General features: G+C 37.5%; 2 protein-coding genes across 4 annotated transcripts; both read right to left on the reverse strand.

The window, feature by feature from the left end:
• Positions 1-503: 503 nt before the first annotated feature.
• LOC128017472 (macrophage mannose receptor 1-like) lies at positions 504-2,589 on the reverse strand. Of its 2 annotated transcripts, XM_052602883.1 has the most exons (4): positions 2,553-2,589; positions 2,115-2,462; positions 1,452-1,805; positions 504-1,291 (listed from the first exon to the last, which is right to left on the reverse strand). In XM_052602883.1, exons 1-4 carry the CDS (start codon positions 2,587-2,589, stop codon positions 930-932), a joined length of 1,101 nt encoding a protein of 366 aa, XP_052458843.1. In that variant the 3' UTR covers positions 504-929. The 2 variants fall into 2 exon arrangements, with proteins under 2 accessions (XP_052458843.1, XP_052458845.1); XM_052602885.1 differs by lacking the exon at positions 1,452-1,805.
• A 7,346-nt stretch (positions 2,590-9,935) lies between these two features.
• On the reverse strand, positions 9,936-15,203 carry LOC128017466 (GTPase IMAP family member 7-like). 2 transcript variants are annotated; one of them, XM_052602874.1, is made up of 3 exons: positions 15,094-15,173; positions 14,492-14,526; positions 9,936-14,392 (listed from the first exon to the last, which is right to left on the reverse strand). In XM_052602874.1, exons 2-3 carry the CDS (start codon positions 14,496-14,498, stop codon positions 13,173-13,175), a joined length of 1,227 nt encoding a protein of 408 aa, XP_052458834.1. In that variant the 5' UTR covers positions 14,499-14,526; positions 15,094-15,173; the 3' UTR covers positions 9,936-13,172. The 2 variants fall into 2 exon arrangements, with proteins under 2 accessions (XP_052458834.1, XP_052458833.1); XM_052602873.1 differs by having other exon boundaries at positions 9,937-14,392; positions 15,089-15,203.
• Positions 15,204-19,976: the final 4,773 nt, after the last annotated feature.

A 19,976-nucleotide genomic window follows, 5' to 3' on the forward strand; every position in this document is an offset into this window, starting at 1 on the left:
AGAAAAAAGATAAATCAAATTCACACCAGCAAATTCAGATCCTTAAATCATAAATGTAAAACTTATAAAAATTCATAAATTATCTTATAATATAATAGAAGGAAACTTTGTAAATGTATATGCAATGTTGAGTAAATTATACCCTTTGACCCCTCACAAAATGCAATTAACAGATTAACGTATCATAATTTTGAAGTAAACAACAAAAAGACATGATAGAATTAGTTTGTAAAAGCAAAACATGTTAACAGCTATTCTTGCCATCGGGGCTCATAAAATGGATCAAATAAACCCAGAAGAATCACACTGATACATCAACAGAAACTCATCTACCTGATGTAAAACAGACCCTCGACAGAACAATTTAGTCAATTTACAGTTGACTGAAGAATCTATTTGAACAAAACAAACAAACAAAAAAATCATATTTAAAAGTGACGTGACATTCAGCCAAGTATGGTGAAGTGAACACACACACACACACACACACACACACACACACACACACACACACACACACACACACACACACACACACACTGTGAACACACCCGGATCAGTGGGCAGCCATTTATGCTGCGGCGCCCGGGGAGCAGTTGGGGGTTCAGTGCCTTGCTCAAGGGCACCTAAGTCGTGGTATTGAAGGTGGAGAGAGAACTGTACATGCACTCCCCCCACACCCACAATTCCGTCCGGCCCGGGACTCGAACTCACAACCTTTCAATTGGGAGTCCGACTCTCTAACCATTAGGCCACGACTCCCCCTATCTGAGCAAGAGATTCACCTCTGGTGTGACTGCCTGCTGAGACTCAAGTTGTTATATATGAAAAATGATTGTTTAACAAAGTGATGACTGAAAAAGAAGTTAAAGGAAGTGAACACACAAACACTTGTTTCCTCACATGAAGGTCTGTGTACTCTTTCACTCTTAATATCTGCTGCAGATGAAGTTGAGTTTGTCAGTTTCAGGACGGCTGATCCAGCGCTGATCTCCTCCAGACTGAACTGCTCCAGATCTCACTGTGTGTTCACAGTCCTCCTCTGATGTGCCGTTCCCTGGAGCCCAGTTCTGATAGCACACAGTCTCTCCACTCACCCAGTACCAGACGCCCAAAATATGAGAGTGACGTAAACCCAACCACAGCTCTGCAGTAGACGCTCGTTTAACCACGTTCATCACACGACGCTGCATCTCTTGTGAATGAACCGAGACCAGATCCACATGATTCTGTCTGCAGTATCTCAGAGCTTCAGACCACGTCAGACTCTCTCTGATCACAATCAGTTTATCTGGAAACCAAACAGAGCACAAGCAGAAACTAGAGAGAGACTGATCAAAAACAACATCAGAACAAACACTGTGGATGAATTTGTCATGTCAGACATGTAGCGGGAACTTTAAGAGATCTGGAGGAGATGATGGATGTGTGTTTTGTGAGGATCTACTCACCTTCATGACACACAAAAGGAAACTGATTGTTACAAAAGATGTCATGCCATTGTCCCTGAGCAGTCGGTTCAATCACTGTACAGTTTTCATCACCTCCAGCATTATCAGGTTGACCAGACTTCCAGTATCTGAATGAAGAGTTACTCTGATCTGACCACTGCCATGAGTCTCTGACTCTGAACAGACCGATCCAGACATATGATCCAGATGAGTTATTATCACTAATGATCTTCTTAACCTTCTCATTCTCATCCTGGTTTCTCACACTGACCAGATCAATGTGATTCTGTCTGCAGTAACTCTGAGCGTCTCTCCAGTTCATCATCTGATTGATAAAGATGAGTCTTGTGCTCACTTTAAGAAAGACAAATGGACAAAGATTCATGAATCAGTTTGTTCATTATTCTTTCGCTGCTTTTATGGTTTGGATGTGAACAGGAGCAGTGTTGGAAACATCAGAAACATGTCTCTCAAAGACTTGAGCTGCTTCTTCAGCTGGTGATTTACTGAATATTAAATATATTTTCAGGATTATATTAAAGATCTATCATGAAGTATCACAGAGGAACATTGTGATGATTTTAAAGCTCTCTCTACTGATCCATTATGAACACTTGACTCAGACACAATTTCTATAAATTAATTTTAAATAGCTGCACTCACTGTTGTTGCAGATGAATTTCCACTTATCATCACTACATCTCAAATCATGCCATTGTCCATTTTTCATCCCTGCACACTCATCTCTGCCATCAGGTTGTGTAGGAGCCCAGTTCAGATAGAGCACAGGTTCACGTGAAGACCACTGCCATTTTCTCTCCAGTCCAATCCAGACAAACCGAACACTTCCATCATTCACACTCTTCATCAGCTCATTCATGTCGTTCATGTTGTCAGTGGTGGCCAGATCTGTGTAATTCTCTCTGCAGTATCTCTGAGCTTCAGTCCAGGTCTTGTTCTCATTTATAAAGTGATACTGACGCTGAACACATTCAGATACGGAGCAGAGAGCTGTGAAAGAGAGACGCTGCTTTAATGCTTTTCAGAACAGCATCAAACCTAATGAAACTAGAAACCATAAATAAAACCACAAACACTCACCAACGAGAAGAAGAATGAAATCTAGAGTTTGCTCCATTTCTGAGGGGGGAGAAATACAGATAAATTAACAATTCAATAATTAATTTTAGTGTTAAACATTATTTCAGTGTTAATTAAAAATCCATCATAACAGGAACATAAATGCATCACACACAATCATTAAGACGATATTAATATCTCAAAGTCTAATATAAAGAATGAAAATGTGAGTTGTTCTTACTTTAGAGGTCGCCTGTTTCTGTTCTGAGTCTGATGTTTCTGTCTTCAGCTTCACACTCTGTGATGATTATATCTGCTCTCATTCGTCACTTCATGTGTTTATTACTCTAAAACAAAAGCTCTTTTCATTCTCCTTCCTCGTTCACATGTATTTCCTTCTGTTGCTGTTGATGTCTGTGTGTCTTTGTTGCTGTAATTCTGTGGAAGTGTGTTCATTTGAATGTGGTGCAGACAGAGAATCTGTGTGTTCTGGAATGAAGTGTATTTCCAGCAGCTTCACTGGAACAACCTCAACATTTACATTTCTGTTTTCCATTTTCCTTCAGTTTTGACATTGTCAGATACCAACAACATGTTTCTGCTTCCCAAACTAAACAATATTCTCACAAAATGTGAATTTGTTTCTTATCTGTTGTGTCTTGAGTGCTATCACATAGAGAAATGAAAACATGCAAATAAAAGACAACAGTAACAACACACTCAACTTTTTAATTATGTAAATCATAGCCTCAGAGAACATCCACATTATTTCACTATGCACTGTTGCTTTCTTCATATAATGTCAACTTATATAAAAGTAATTTTAATTCACTGGAGTAAAAAAAAAAAAAAAAAAAAAAAAAAAAAACACATGCTTGCATTTCATTATCTTTCTCTCTCTGTATTTTTCTTTCACTGATCTACATGCATATGACTAGATACAGGGTCAGGGCAGATAAAAAGTTTCCTTTTTCATTCTAAAATTCATGTTCACATTCACCATTTTTATTCTGGAACAGCAACAGAAGCTACATAATATAGCACACAAAATCTGCATACAGCATAAATTTATTTACATACGAGGTACAAGAGCAGGAAACCAATCTAAAAATAGAAAATGCATGAAACTTTGAATTCTGATGCAGGATGAGACCAGCTGTGATAGCAGGAGAAAGACAGAGACAGAGAAAGGAGAAAAAAAGCTTGCAGTTCAAAGTGCGAGGGATGCAGGAAAAAAGGCATACTATGTCAGAGCCCGAGCATTTGATGAAGGCAAAAAATCCTTCAGCCACCTTGAAGTTTGTTGTCTGTGGCTGGCTAGTCAAGGATCTTTTGTTTGGCCATGTCCTCCAGATTTTGTGCCTTAATATGCTTTTAAGTATAGTCCAAAACCTTTTGTCTGGAACTTGTCAAGAGGTTATATGATAAGTTGGTTCACTTAATGTAACCGGTGTAGTCTGTGTTGTTATTTTTTTCATTAAATGACCAGACGGATGGTAATTTTTATTTTGCGAGACAACTGAAGCCTGAATGAATCCCATTCATCTGTTAATGATGTAAAACTCTGGAGATCACAATGGGGTAATGACCTTTGGTTTTCTCATGGAAATGAACACTCTGTAAAGTTGAAGGTGCCTTTGTGAGATCTAGGAGGAGATGGATGGAGCAAGGTGAAAATAAACATACTTCTTCATGTTAGAGAAGTCGAGTGCCAGTTATAATAGCATGAACTAAACTAAGTGTTGATGGTGTCATAACAGATAACCCCAAGACAATTTCTAGTTATTGCTATACGTTTTATAAGTTGTTATATACCTCTAGATTCGATGAGGATGACAGATCTTAAGAAGGTCTTTTCTGGACCCTTTTCCATTTCTTGCAGAGGTTTACGCAGAGATCTGAGATTCTGAGAACATCTCTTATTCCAAGCTATTACTCTGATTCCAAAACCCAAAAAGGGTCCAATTTGTTTGTTAACTTAACACTGATTACAATATTCTAGCTCAAATCTTTGCACAATGATTACAGAAAGTGATGAAGTATTCAACTGATAAATCTCAATCGGAATAAATAAATAAATAAATAATTAAAAATAGGTATACATTTCATCATATTAATTTTAGACATCCCTGTCCATTCTGATTTGATTTCAGAGGAAAGTTTTTAGACTTCTACAAGGCATTTGACACCATGGAGCATGCTTGTATCTTCCATTGCCTTTTCTAAAATGTGTTTTTTATATATATATATATATATATATATTTTATTATGCTATCAGGACACTTTATGCTAATAGTAATTGCTCATTGAAATTTAGTTTTGGTATGTCACCCAGATTCAATCTTCAGAGGGGCATCAGGCAAGGACGCTCTATCTCTCCCTTTCTTTTCCTCCTTGCCACCCAGATTTTCTCACACTAGCAAGTAGACAGCTTGTTATCTTTTGAAGATAATTTGTCCACTCAATATAATTATTAGCCAAATGAACACAGAGACTCAACACTTGGGACAACATACAAAATCAATGGATAGTGTTTGAGTATAAATGGTATCACAAAACAATGACAAAATCAACCACACATCAGTGTAAACTCGAAAACAGTGATAATTTTAACCTTTTCAACGGGATCATAATTTTGATATTTACTTAAAGAATCCTTGTAAGAAACAATTCTGAGTAAAATATTTATAATTTGAATTTTCATCTACAATCTTCTACAATCTGGATTAGTAATATAGAATTGACTTTAGTTTTTTTAAATTATTGCCTTAATTAGTTAATGTATAAATTACATTTGTTTTTATGTAGTATTTACTTAATCACAAATCTTTTGTTTTATCAGTGTAGTAACTCAACATAATTTTTCATATCTATCTGAAATAACAATAAGTTGGGGTTTCCTTTAGCCCATTTCTGTTTATGTTTATTGGTAATCAAACAACGTTTAACAATAAAGGACACATTTGGTGGCAATCTTTGTCTATTAATATAAAAACCTTATTTGTTATGCAATATGTTTTAGGCAGCAACCATGAAGATTTCGAGTTAATGCACTCAAATTCATAATGATTTAGAAGATATTGGACTGTATTCTGTTAATAACTTCCTGATAAAATAATTATTCCATATCATTAATAGTAATTACAATAGTTTCAACATAATTTCTCCTTATTAACATTTGCTTTAAACAGACATTTTAATTTGGATGATAAAGCATCAAACACTATACAATATTCTTTAGGGATTATTTGAATATTGTACCTTTGAAGGAACTCTGTGTAGGTTACCTATTTTCATTAAATAACTGTTTAACAAATGTAATACTATTACCTTTTTTGAAAAATAAATAAATTAATAAATAAACAAACAAATAACAAAAACAACAATAATAATAATAATAACAAATACATAAATTATACATATTTTATTCCAAAATATATATTTATTTGGAGAGAAATTGTTCTTATATATAAGCAGTGGTGTCAAAAGTACTGGCATTCATTACTCAAGTAGAAGTATAGATACTAGGGTTTAAAAAGACTTTTGTAGAAGTTGAAGTATCAACTCAAGATTTTCACTCAAGTAAAAGTGTAAAAGTACTGGTTTAAAAAACTACTTAAAGTATAAAAGTAAAAGTAATGTAAGGGGGAAAAAATGCCATTAAGAACAAAAGCTTAGGCCGCACCACAGGGGCCTATTGTGCACTACCCCACCTCCTCAAAAAACATTTTTCTAAAGGCCATAGGCCATAATGACTATAATGTTATATTAAAATGTTCATGTTGAAAAATTTGGGATGCACTAGGCTTCCTGTTTCAGCCGCATATATGAATATACAAAAATGGTGTGCACATCCCAAACATCCAATTAGGACGCAGGTGCAAGACAACTAAATGATATAGACAAATAAAGAAGTGAAGTCTGAACACTGAAAACTACTGCTCCAGAGGAATTTAATCAAGCAACATTTCGACCTTCAGGTCTTCCTCAGCCGCATATATGCCCATTTAAAATGAACGCACTTTAGTACAATGCAAATACATTAAAGGACTAGAGATATGATGACTAGTTGCCAATAAGTATTGTTATGGTGCAAAAAGTCAAACTTCAGAGGCTTGTCATCAATAACTTTTAATGGAATGTACATCCAAGATTAGCTGCAGGAATCTGCGAGGGCAATGGACAAGAACATTGGTGCAGGCTTAGTAACAATTACACTTGTATGGTTGTCTATTTACAGTAAACATTATAGTGCTGTCAAAATGAATGATTAATCCAAGTGATTAATCAAAAACTAAAACTGAAAAAGAAATCATAATCCTGATACTTTCTTGATTGATACCTTCTTGTATTTGGTACATACGTCTGCTATGTCCAGTGTTTGGGGGGGTAACGAGTTACAAAGTTGGTAAAGCCTACTTATCACAACATTGTCAATCGCATCGTCAATCGAAAACGCTAATTTATTAAAACGTCTCGCTACCGAACTACGTACAGTAGCTTAATTTGTGGAGGACGAAGAAAAAGCACTCATTTGGTAAATGAGCCAGTGAGAAATAATAACTTTTAAGTAGGGTCCAGTGCCTTTTCAATACTTTTAAAACAGTACCGGCTCCTAAACGGTGCCTGAACCGATACTTTAAAAAAAAGAACCACAAAAAAACTATGGATAACTTTAAAGAACATTACAAATATTTAAAATAAATCCATAGCTTGTTGTGCAAGTTGTGCTTCCCTTAATCTAAGGCTAATAAATGTATTTCACAATCTGGGTCATTATTTAATACAAAACCACACATAATGTTTCTACTGTATCTCTGTCACTCACTCTGATATTTAGTTAACAGCATTGTCTGTCACTGTCTTAAATCAGTTCTGTGAATTACTGTATGGTCATTAATGAATTCTTTATAAAGTAGCAACAATGTCGTTTTTAAAATACAGTACTGTGCAAAAGTCTTATGGAAAAAATAGTATTTTCTCCCCAAAAAGGGTTTTAAGCCAGTTATTTATATCTTTTGTTGTAGTGTGTCAGTAGGAAATATCAGTTTGCCATTAATTTTAATAATAATCTATTGCGATTTTGAATGCACAAGCAGTCTGACAACGGCAAAATGAATGTTTGGAAATGTAAACTGATATTTTATACTGACACACTACAGCAAAATATATAAATAACTGTCCGAACACCATTCTTTTAAGTGAAAATACTAACGTGTCTAAGACTTTTGCACAGTAGTATATGTATAAAGTACGTATGATTAAATTAAGTATATTTAAATAAGTTTAATTAAAGTATGTGTTCGTTCATATGTGTTAAGGGCTAGATTTTCGCTGGAGGAAACCGGCTGTGGTGTGATGAGCGAAAACTTTACAGATGAGAAACCGACTGCTACCTCGTGACCTTTTGTAAACTGTATTTATGACAAAGAACTGCACAGATATGGATATTCTAACAATCTATCGATAAACACATACCTTGTGTCCTCTGTTTGTTTAAGAGCGCATGTGCTGCTCCGTTCGCGGTCTGCGCCTCTGCGGATTGAAGAGCGCGCTGAAAGACGGGAGGAGACCGGTCTGACGCTGGTTTCATGTGAAATTTAAGGGGACTGACTCTGAGGCGATCGGATACCGGTTCTATACCCAACCCTACTTTTAAGAAATATATTTTTTGATAAACGAACCCAAAACTGTCTATGTCCTGGCTGGACTGTGATGTGATTTGTGTCATGTGCAGGTGCGATGGATCGCGTACAGACCAATAGGGTGTCGGAATGGTATATGTTTATACTTCTCATCCAACCACAATCAAATTCACTCCATCCGGATGGCGCGATTTATATGGATAGGTTTTTTTTTTTTTTTTTTTTTTTTGAATGATGACAAGCCGGAATTAAACCAAGCCGAAATGAAATAGCAGTAACGAAGCTATTTTTAAAATGTAAGGAGTAGAAAGTACAGATACTTGCCTGAAAATGTAAGGAGTAGAAGTAAAAAGTCGGCTGAAAAATAATCACTCAAGTAAAGTATAGATACCCCAAATTTCTACTTAAGTACAGTAACGAAGTATTTGTACTTCGTTACTAGACACCTCTGTATATAAGCATCCATGAGAGTAGCACCTGCTTGTGAAACTCTTACTTATTTCAAAGTTGCACTGCAACAGAAAAGCAACACCACACATCTTTTCAAATATTAGATTAGGAATTAAACACCACAGATCTATAAAGATATACAAATCTCTTCATAATAAACCTTTCATCTTAAACAACTTTTTTACGTCTCATGACCTGGATTGTTTGTTTATAACGGTAACCTGTCTTTGCAGCGGTGAGTTGGATCCTTTAATTGAACTTTCTACAAATGACTGTCAGTTTTTTAGTTCGCCTAGGACTATGGGGCGAGGTGGAGGTTTGCAGTTGGTTTTTAAAAACACTTTTAAGTGCCAATTGCTGCCTACGGATCATTATAATACCTTTGAAGATCTCCTACTCCAGTTACAGTTGCCTTGTCCAGTACTTTGTTCTCTTATATACAGGTCACCAACTTACAATAAGGATTTTATTCAGGACTTGTTTTCTCTCAAACATTGTGCCTACTACAGACAGTCTTATTATTCTCAGTGATTTTAATATTTATGTCTGCTGCCCCTCCAAGCCAATGGTCAGGGACTTCATCCAGCTCATTGACTCTTTAAATCTTACACAGCATATCTCTGGCGCAACTCATGACCATGGCCACACACTGGATCTGATCTTATAATTTGGCATTTCTGTACATAATGTTGATATTTCAGATTTTTGTGTATCTGATCATAAGCCTATTTTTTTTATATCACAATGTCTGGTCCAGCTCAGAAATCATTTTCCTCACTGTTGTGTTGTCACCTGGCAGTACAGCCAGTCTTTTCTCTGAAGCTTTCTCTTCTTTGTCTGAAAGTGTGTTAAAACCTCCTGACTCAGATCTTGGAATAGAATAGAAGAGATGATAATGCTTTTGTCATACATACATACATTCATGACACGACAACAGTAATATTTAGAAAATTATCCGAATAAAAATGGCAGTTGAAAATGCTGCGTGAACTCAGCTGGCAGAAGCCCCCCATGATGCGAATTTGCGGCTGTTGTGAAGTTAATTTCATGCACGAATAAAGCGAATGATCTCAAAATGTTCCAGCGGCAAACTAGACGTGGTAGACGCGAATTTGACGCTCTATTCGCGTTTGGTGTGAACACAGCATTAGGGCTCATGGCAGCTGCGTCCAACATGATACCTTTTGGCCTCCTGCCCATGAGACCCCTGCAGTGGTGGCTCAAGACCAAGGGGTTTTCCCCCGAGGGGAAATCCATTACGACTTATCAAGGTCACGCGGCGATGCCTTTTTGCCTTAGACATATGGAAGAAACCTTGGTTCCTGAATCAGGGCCCCCTATTAGGAGCTCTTGGTCGCCGTGTAATGCTAGCAACAGACGCGTTGGGTGCCTCACCGGTTGGGGTGCGGTCATGAGTGGCCACTCTGCCCGCGGTCTGTGGAGCGGTCGCCATCTGACATGGCACATCAATTGTCTAGAAATGCTAGCAGTGTATCGAGCATTGAAATATTTCCTCCCAGACCTGAGATGCCGTCATGTGTTGGTGCGCACTGACATCACATCGGTGGTCTCTTATATCAATCACCAGGGAGGTCTGCGTTCACGGCCCTTATACAAGCTGGTATACCAGATCCTCCTGTGGTCCCAGGGCAAACTCCTCTCGTTAAGATCAGTATATTTTCCTTGGAGATTGAATGTGGGACAGACATGCTGTCGAGACCTGGGGAATGGATGCTTCACCCCGAAGTGGTGAAGCAAATATGGCAGATATTTGGCAAAGCTCATGTGGACCTCTTCGCGACTCAAGAGACATCGCAATGTCACCTCTGGTTCTCTCTAGTTCACCCAGCTCCACTGGGACTAGATGCCATGTCACAGACCTGGCCGAGGCTTTGTCTGTACGCCTTTCCCCCCATTGCTCTGCTCTCGAGAGTTCTGGCGAGAGTACGCCAGGACGGGGTCCGTCTGTTTCTAGTAGCCCCGTTTTGGCCGGGTCAAGTATGGTTTACATATCTGGTCTCTCTCCTCAATGGCTCTCCATGGGAGATTCCGGTCAGGACAGATCTACTCTCTCAGGCGCAGGGCAAAATAATCCACCCTCACCCAGAGCTGTGGAAGTTGTGGGTGTGGCCCCTGAGGGGGCACAATTCATAGCTTCCGGTCTCTCAACTGTATGCCCTGAGCTGGAAGCTCTTCACCTCATGGTGCAGAGACTGCCAGCTTGACCCAGTTTACTGCCCAGATGGTACAGTTCTTGAGTTTCTACAAGCTAGGCTCTCTGCGGGGTTTACTCCCTCCACCTTAAAGGTGTACGTGGCGGCCAAAGCTGCTTACCACGTCCCTTTCGATGGTCAGTCAGTGGGTAGGCACCCCCTAGTTACACGTTTCCTCCATGGTGCACTGAGGCTGAGACCTCCAGTAAGGGTCCCATATTCCCCCATGGGACTTGGTTGTGGTGTTAGAGGCTCTCTGTAAAGCTCCATTCGAGCCAATTCAAGATATATCAGATAGACATCTGACCCTTAAGACTGCCCTGTTACTGGCGATTATGTCTCTAAAGAGAGTTGGAGACCTTCAGGCCCTCTCGGTGGCCCCTAACTACTTAGACTTTGCCCCTGGTATGGCCAAAGCGTTCTTATACCCTCGAGCGGGTTATGCTCCCAAAGTTCCCTCTGTTAAGCCACAGCCTATTGTACTGCAGGCCTTCTGCCCTCATCCCTTTCGGGAGCCAGACCAGGAGAAGCTAAATTGTATGTGTCCACTGCTCGCACTGTGATGTGATGTTCCCTCAAATTAATATCTCATGGCCACAACATTTTATCACATTCCCACGAGTTATTATGTGGTGGCCACGACAAAACTAAGTGAGCCGACCATGTCCCCCCCCGAGCACCGGAGTTGTGGACCGCGCTCTTGTGAATATTACAACATAACCATTTGTGACCCTGTCTGTGAAATCCCGACTAAAGTCCCAAAATCTAATCTAAATCAAGCATCAAAGCTTGAATTCAACAAATAATTTCATTATGATTTCAATCTTTGACATGGCCTTACTCAGTCAGTATTAAATATAATATAATGTTCTTTACATCTTTATGGGGAAGTTGTGGCCTAGTGTTTAGAGAGTTTGACTCCTAACCCTAGGGCTGTGGATTTGAGTCTTGGGCCGGCAATACCATGACTTAGTTGCCCTTGAGCAAGGCACTGAACCCCCAACTGCTCCCTGGGCGCCGCAGCATAAATGACTGCCAACTGCTCCGGGTGTGTGTTCACGGTTTGTGTGTGTTCACTTCGGATGGGTTAAATGCAGAGCACGAATTTTGAGTATAGGTCACCATACTTGGCTGAATGTCACGATACTTTTTTTTCTGGTCACTTTTAGGAAGGATGATTTTAAGTAGAAACCAGTAAATCACACACACACACACACACAAAAAAGACTTTAGCTGGGTTTCCAAAGACAGGGTCACATAGGCCAAGCTCTGTGGCCACTTGAGCTTGTCAGGGTTTTCAATTGCAACAGAGCCTAAAAGAATATCTATACTGAAATCTGAGCACTACATCAGCCACTGGTAACGATTTGCACCACAGTGCTCAAGTTACTGTAAATGGTGTAAAACAAAATACCTACTTTTTTTTTCCTCCAGAAGAATCAAAAAAGAAAGTGTAGAGATCATTGGTGGCCAGCCACACTTTCTCTTTCTCTTTAAACGTGACCCTACTGGGGCATTTGGCATTTGGACACAATGTTTCAAACTTTATATTGTAGGCAAACAGCCTATTAACATTTATGATGTTATGAGGTTATATGATTTATGAGGTTATCTAACAGTCATTATGACCATAAAGCAAGACTGTTGAACTCTACTGCAGAAACATCACTAAATCATGTATTATCTTACCTACACAGAGAAGAGGATTTAACCATGTACACACTGTCAATCCACTTGCTTTACAATGGGTTAAAGAATTTGGGTATTACAAGTGTTTCCTGTACACAAACAGATAAATTGATGGATTGGCTCCTGCTTCACTCCTGGTCTTTGTGGTGTATATGTGGCCAATGCAATTCAAATAACAACAGTTACAAAGGCGTGAATCCTTCAACTGCAACAAGCTATGCTTTAACTGAAACTATAGTTGTACAGAGTGCATATTGGATTATTTTAAAGGCATTTTATTATCATTTATCGTGCACATTGTTTAAGAGGTGCACTACTTTAATCCAGCCCATATCTACATGCCAAATGTACACTTGGAAACTATTCAATGCTATTCACATATTCAAGTATGCATTACAAAAAGGTATTTAGAATTCTTTAGAAATATAATAATACAGCTCGTATAATGTCAAATGCAATTGTGCATGAAACTTTTTCTCTTCTGTGGTCACAGAAATAATAGCCAGCTTAGAATAAAGAATCAAACATTTCATGATTTTAAAAACAAATATAAATGACTCAGAATAGTCACAACTGTTAATGTGCCCAATCATTAATATAGCTGATTGTTCTAAACCGGTCACTGAATAGAGTTACAATTATTTTTAATCTTCTGTTTTTGCTCTATTATTGAAAAGATTTCCAACATATTGTTGTATGTTCTCAGCCACAGCTGTTGCTTTCTCGTAGTTAAGCTGTGCTGCCTCGATCACCGCATTCACTGACTCGCCTGCATTCCATCCACTGACTCTTTCTCCAACAGCTCCTGCAAAAGCTGCAACTCCAAGAACACCCGCTCCTCCTTCTCCTGATTTTTCTCCTGTTTCTGTTGATGTTCCTCCTGCTTTTTCTCCTGTTTTCATTGCTGCTTCCTCAGGATCTGTTACTCCTGTCTCTGCTTCTCTTGCTCCTCCAAAAGCTCCAACTACAACTCCTCCAACAGCTCCTCCAACAACTCTTACAACAGTTGAGGCTACATTTTGTAATGCTCTTGAAGGGAAGGTCGTTTGTAAGAAAGCCAGAATGATAGCCACTGCACCACATACGCCCAGAAGAGCACCAAACAGCAATTCTGTTGTCATTCCTGCAGCCTTCTCCAGTATTTTTTCCTGAACATTTTTCTTGGCTTTTTCTTGTTTCTCTTCTGGAGGCAAATTTTCCCCTCCCATTTTTCCAATCTCTTCTTGAATTTGTTTCTCTATCTTTTGAAAAAGCTCATTGGTGAAGCAGCCGTTCTTGTGTCTAATCTTGGCAACACTCTCCAGCAGATTTTTCACCTGTACTTTGTTGCTCTTGTTCCCCCGTTTACGTTTTTTCCAGTATTTGTTGTCGATGACTTGACATCGACCTCCACATTTATCAACCAGCTTCTGAAGCTGTGAATTGGCCTTCAGAAACTCTTCAATGGTCTGGTCTTCTAGTTGCTCACCAAAAGTGAATAAGATCACTGTGTGGTCAAACGCATCCTCTTTCAGTGTTTTCAGACATTGCTGTAGCACCTTAATTTCTTGGCTTGTGTACTCTCCGACCTTTAGAACGATCACAAAGGCATCAACACCTTGAGCACATTCAACCATAGCTTTGATGATCTCAGATTTAATCTCCTTATCATCATGATCTGTGTCAAAGAATCCAGGTGTTTCGATAACTGTGATCTTGCTTCCATATCGGCTCTTCTTTCTTATTTCACATATAGCTTTTACTGAATCACCCGCAACTTTAGGGGTGAATACTTTTTCTCCAAGAATTGTGTTCCCGGCGCTGCTTTTTCCATCACCTTTCCTTCCTAAAAGCACAATCCTTCTCTCTGGCATAGACACACAGGCTATAGAAAAAAAAAAGTATATGAGTCTTTCTGAATAGTTATTGAAAGAAAAAGAGAATATGTTGTAAGTGTGACATTATTATTAGTGAATTGGCTTACATCCCATTCTCCTTGTCTGTTGATGAGGTCAGTGTCTATAAGGTAAATATAAAGGTTATTCTTCACTTTTGATCCATCTTCATTTATATAAACATTATGACATTTTACCAAACACTAGTTTGTTATAACTTACATTCAGATGAATAATTTCTTAAACGTATGCTTACTACAATTCAATCTGTGAATCTGAACTGTATTCACTGCAAATCGCACACAAAATAAAGCAGAGTGCCACGAATCTTTTTACAGATCAACCTTGCTCTTTGCAGTGGTATGAGTGGGATTTTCTAAATCAAATATATATATATATATATATATATATATATATATATATATATATATATATATATATATATATATATATATATTTGGGGTGTAACAGTACACAAATATGACAGTTCAGCATGTACCTTTGGTTTTTTATCATCACAGTTCGGTACAGAAATTTTAATGATTTACTGAACAAGCTGATATATATATATATGTGTGTGTGTGTGTGTGTGTGTGTGTGTGTGTGTTCATATATGTCTCTACAGTAAACTTTCCTAATAAAACATCACATGCAAATGTGTAAATATGGAAAATTAAAGTACTTACATTACCTCTGTTTCTTTATTCCACCAAAGGAATTTAAAAAAAGAAAGAAAGTGGATGTGTTGATGGATGGCCAGACCGAGATCTATAGAACGCTTTCATTTTCTTCTTACATGAGCTTATTGGGCAGGAACATTAAGTTAATAATTTTCTAAACAGTGCACACATCCAACTAACACTTTCACCAACATTGAACTAAAAACTGTACAAGTGATCAAATAAAGTCAATGGAAAATATGTGTCAGTCCACTGATTTTGTGTGGAAATGGCTCATCATAATAAACTGACTGGTTGTCCAATAATACACAGCATGTTGGCCATTAAAAATGAATTTTGTCTGCTATTCAGACACTACTTTCTGGTATCTGCAAATAGTGACTCTGAAAATAATAAAACCATGAAAGTGTAATGATGAGTCAGTGGAGTGCAGATCCAGCTGCAGCTTTATTAACAACAGATTCATGTAACACAGTATCAAGAGTATGGGTGAGATAAGAGCTTAAACAGGAGCGGCCAGTGATCGAGGCAGCCAGCAAACAGGCAAAGTCCAAATAACAGGGAAAGTTCAGAGCCAAAACATTGTCAGGAAGGAGAAGACAAAAAATAAATAAATAAATAAATAAATATATCTATGTATTTAATTATTCCTACTTAGACACACTTTGTCTGATCAGCATAAATTCAAGAAGAGCTAAAGCCAAGATAATTGAAAATCCCTGGTTCATAATTTCATTCTGTGACACTGAAGACATTGAAATGAGACGTTTGAAAGTGAAAAAAAGTGACATGACATTCAGCCAAGTATGGTGACCCATACTCAGAATTCGTGCTCTGCATTTAACCCCTCCGAAGACGCACGCGCGCGCACACACACACACACACACACACACACACGCATGCACAAACACGCACGCACGCACAGCAGTGGGCAGCCATTTATGCTGAGGCGCCTGGGGAGCAGTTGGCCATGGTATTGAAAGTTGAGAGAGCACTGTACATGCATTTAAGGATTTAAAAGAAGTTAAACTGTACAAATTATAATACTGGAAAGAAAATAACAACCGCACACCACAATCTTCGTTTGCAATTAAAAAAAAAAAGAAAAAAAAAAAAAACATTTTTTTTCACATTTAAACAACTTTAAAGGGTTGGTTCACCCAAAAATAAAAAAAATGATGTCATTAATAACTCACCCTCACCACGAGAACGAGTCAGTGTTTTGTTCGTTATCTGGCTCGGCTCGGTGTTCATCTTCAGTTCTCTCTTCACAGCAGTTCAGTCAGTGTACTGTTTGAGTAAATGAATTACTCCGGGATATTGGTTTGTTTTAACTCAGAGGGAGTGTCAGCCACATTAAAAAAGTTAACAGCATAAGTCATTTGTGGATTAATGCGTATTAGAGATGTGAACCGTTTAAAACGATTCAGTTTGATTTGGTGAACTGGTTCAAAAAGATCCGGTTACATCGAATGATTCGTTCATGAACCGGATATCACAAACTGCTTTGTTTTGAACTCTCTCTCACAACAGACACGGAAGACAAGACAATGCTGAATAAAGTCGTATTTTTGCTATTTTTGGACCAAAATGTATTTTCGATGCTTCAAAATATTCTTACTGACCCTCTGATGTCACATGGACTACTTTGATGATGTTTTTCTTACCTTTCTGGACATGGACAGTAGACCGTACACACAGCTTCAATGGAGGGACTGAGAGCTCTCAGACTAAATCTAAAATATCTTACACTGTGTTCTGAAGATAAACGGAGGTCTCACGGGTTTGGAACGACATGAGGGTGAGTTATTAATGACATCATTTAGATTTTTGGGTGAACTATCCCTTTAATAGATAATCACTTTATGAATGCATTACTTACTGCAGTGTAAGAACATAACATAACATAACATCATGCTGTATATTGACTAAAAGCTACTGTGAGTGTTCATTGTATGCGTAAAGGATTATTTCACCCTAAAATGAAAATTTCCTAATAATTTACTCACCCAATGCCTTCCAAGATATCCATGTCTTTCTTTCCTCAGTGGGAGAGAAATTATGTTTTTTGAGGAAAACATTTCTGGATTTTTCTTCTAACAATGAACTTCATTGGTTACCATCGTTTTTAATTTCAAATCAATGCAGTTTCAAAAGTCTTTGAAGTGTTTAAACGGGCTGTACGTGATCACAGCTGAAGAAGAGGTTGTTATCTAGCGAAACGATAGGTAATTAAAAAAATATATATATAATTGATACTTGTTACCTTCGATAGTTCGGACTGAGCTGATCAACAAACGGACAGGGAACTACAAAATCAATAAAAAAAAAAAAAAATGGGGGGGGGGGGGGGGTCTATCTTAATTTATATTTGTAGTTCTGGCAGCTCTTGATCCAAGGAACATCAGTGTTTATAAGCTACTTTTACATTTGCATTGTTTGTAAATATTAAAGCAAAACAGTCAATGTTGTACTCTCACTCCTTTTAATTTAAATGCATGCACATTACTGTAAATCATGTGACACAGTGAAAGTGAAACTAAACACAATAGTTAGCACATAATTGCTTATCTCAGCAGCTGAACCTGAAAGTTCAGCAGTAGCAGGTGTGTGTGTGTGCGTATACGTGCGCATATATTTATTCATTTATATGTACATAAACAGCTAGATCTTTATGTGACCATCCAGTGACCTTTCTGTCTTGATTCTTTCGAAGGAGCAAGTAGAAATAAAAGTAAAAGTAAAGTGTTACTGAGGTCTGTTCTAGTTACCAGACATCTGTGGATTCATTAGGAATATACACATCAGCTGTTGGAGGAGGAATCACTGGATGGAAACAAGCAGAAGAAGCTGATGCAGTGTATGAACAAGGCAGCATCAACTTACTAGAAGAATGCAACAGCTGTGGTAGAGAAAATACAAAATGCGCTTGCTTTAAAAAATACATAACAACATGTTGAAAATAAATATTTTCTTGTAAATCAGTAAACCTTACTTAAAGATACAAATGTTTTCCTTAAAAAAAAAAAAAGAACGTCTTCAAGACCACGTTTGTTATGAAGCCATCAACAGGGGAAACCTTATGGAAATAGGCAATAATAAAATAAATAAAATTTGCTGGCTTTCATACGTCACAATAGTTAGTCTGATCTGAGAGTAGATTGTTTGGCAGGTCCAGGGACGTGCAGAGACCTTTAGAGGGGTGAGTGCTCAAATTATAAAGGGACACATAGATCACGGCTTTAAACAGGGCTGTGCTTCTTGATGAGACGTGTGTTGATACGGATGCTTCTGTATTGATACAGCAGAAAATGACACATTTTGAATAAGAATCATAGAACAGAAAATACCATTTTAATTTGAAAAGAACGAGTTTATTCTTTGCACCTCTTAATTACCCTGGAATTAAAAACTGAAGTATGTTATTGATAATAGTATTATTATTATTGTTGTTATTATTGAGTTTACATGGTACTGTATAGTGGTTTTGCCAAACTAAATAAAATATAATTAATTTTTAATGATAATGAAAATAATAACAGGATCGATAAGTATAATTCGGATGATAAAAATAAAAATAAAAAAATAAAGTTCAAAGTATGAATTGACTCAATTGACTCAGTATGGAGACATGACCTGATTCTGATAATACATGTTTAAGTCATCCTGGAATTAAATACAATTATTTATGCTTTATGTAATTCCAGGATGGAGTAAACATTTGTTATCAGAATGAATGAAACATAGTTTCTCTAATTATCTGGATTCAACCAATATTCAAAAACACTTAAAAAGTGAAATGACAATAACAAGGATACGAAATACCTTTCTTTGTGTTGCAAACTGGAAGATTTGAAAATGAAAGATTGTTCATATTAATGCTGGTGAAATTAAAACCTACATTTTCTGTGATGGATTAAAAATAATGATAGGACTTGCTGTTGAGCTTTTACCTTCATAAGGAATAAAACCACACTTTCAGAGTCCCAGTTTCAGTTCAGTTTGTTTCTGCAGCACAAAATACTGTTCACATTTGAAGAATCTTCTCAGCTTTTGATTTGGAAGTACTTTCTTCTATATATATTTCTAATTCAAGTGTACTGCTTGGCATGACAAAGTGTAGCTGTTGCTGTTATGTGTTATATGAAGTCTCAGTCCAGCAGATGGCACCCATGAAACGTGAAGTAATACAAGCATGCAAACACCATTTACTCTATTATGCAGCAGATTTCATTCAGTAAAACGTTTTCCATTTAGACAGACGGATATATAATTTTTCCAGTCATCAAGCATGGTATAAGCATCTTCTGTTGGACAGACACCATTCAGCTTGTCAGATCATGGGTGGTTATTGAGCTCTTGTAACATATAACAAGTAATGTTTTTTTAAAGTGTTGGTTCACCAATCTGAAATGCTGTCCTGTAGATGACACTTATGCAAGCAAGTGTATATAATAGCATACCTTGAGGAAACAGTCTGTTAGCATTCCCATGACTTTTCTAAAAAGAAAACAATCTGAAAATGGTGAAGTGAGCATGTGTTGTATTACTACACTGCTATAGTTCTGTAGCTTTGTTTTTATCACCTAAGAAATATTGCTAAATTGAGGATGATTTTAAATGACTCTGATCTTGAGATGGTAATTCATGCTTTTATTTCTTCACGGTTAGATTATTGTAACTCTCTTTTTACTTTTAAATCTGCTCTAAATCGTCTCCAAATGGGCTTTTAACAGGATCTGCCAGACGGGCTCACATCAACCCTATTTTGTCCTCCCTACACTGGCTACCTATCAAATTTCGCATTGATTTTAAAATATTAATTTTAACTTTTAGAGCTTTAAATGGTCAGGCCCCACAATACATCACTGATTTGCTATCCACATACTCCCCA

This window comes from Carassius gibelio, chromosome A7 (assembly GCF_023724105.1).
Source record: "Carassius gibelio isolate Cgi1373 ecotype wild population from Czech Republic chromosome A7, carGib1.2-hapl.c, whole genome shotgun sequence".
Taxonomy (NCBI): Eukaryota; Metazoa; Chordata; class Actinopteri; order Cypriniformes; family Cyprinidae; genus Carassius; species Carassius gibelio.

Coding starts and splice junctions, on each gene's coding strand:
- LOC128017472 (XM_052602883.1), bottom strand. CDS start 2,589: ATGGAGCAAACTCTAGATTTCATTCTTCTTCTCGTTG. Junction 1,806..2,114: donor GAAATTCATCTGCAACAACA/GTGAGTGCAGCT, acceptor TCTTTCTTAAAG/TGAGCACAAGACTCATCTTT. Junction 1,292..1,451: donor TCCTTTTGTGTGTCATGAAG/GTGAGTAGATCC, acceptor TTTGGTTTCCAG/ATAAACTGATTGTGATCAGA.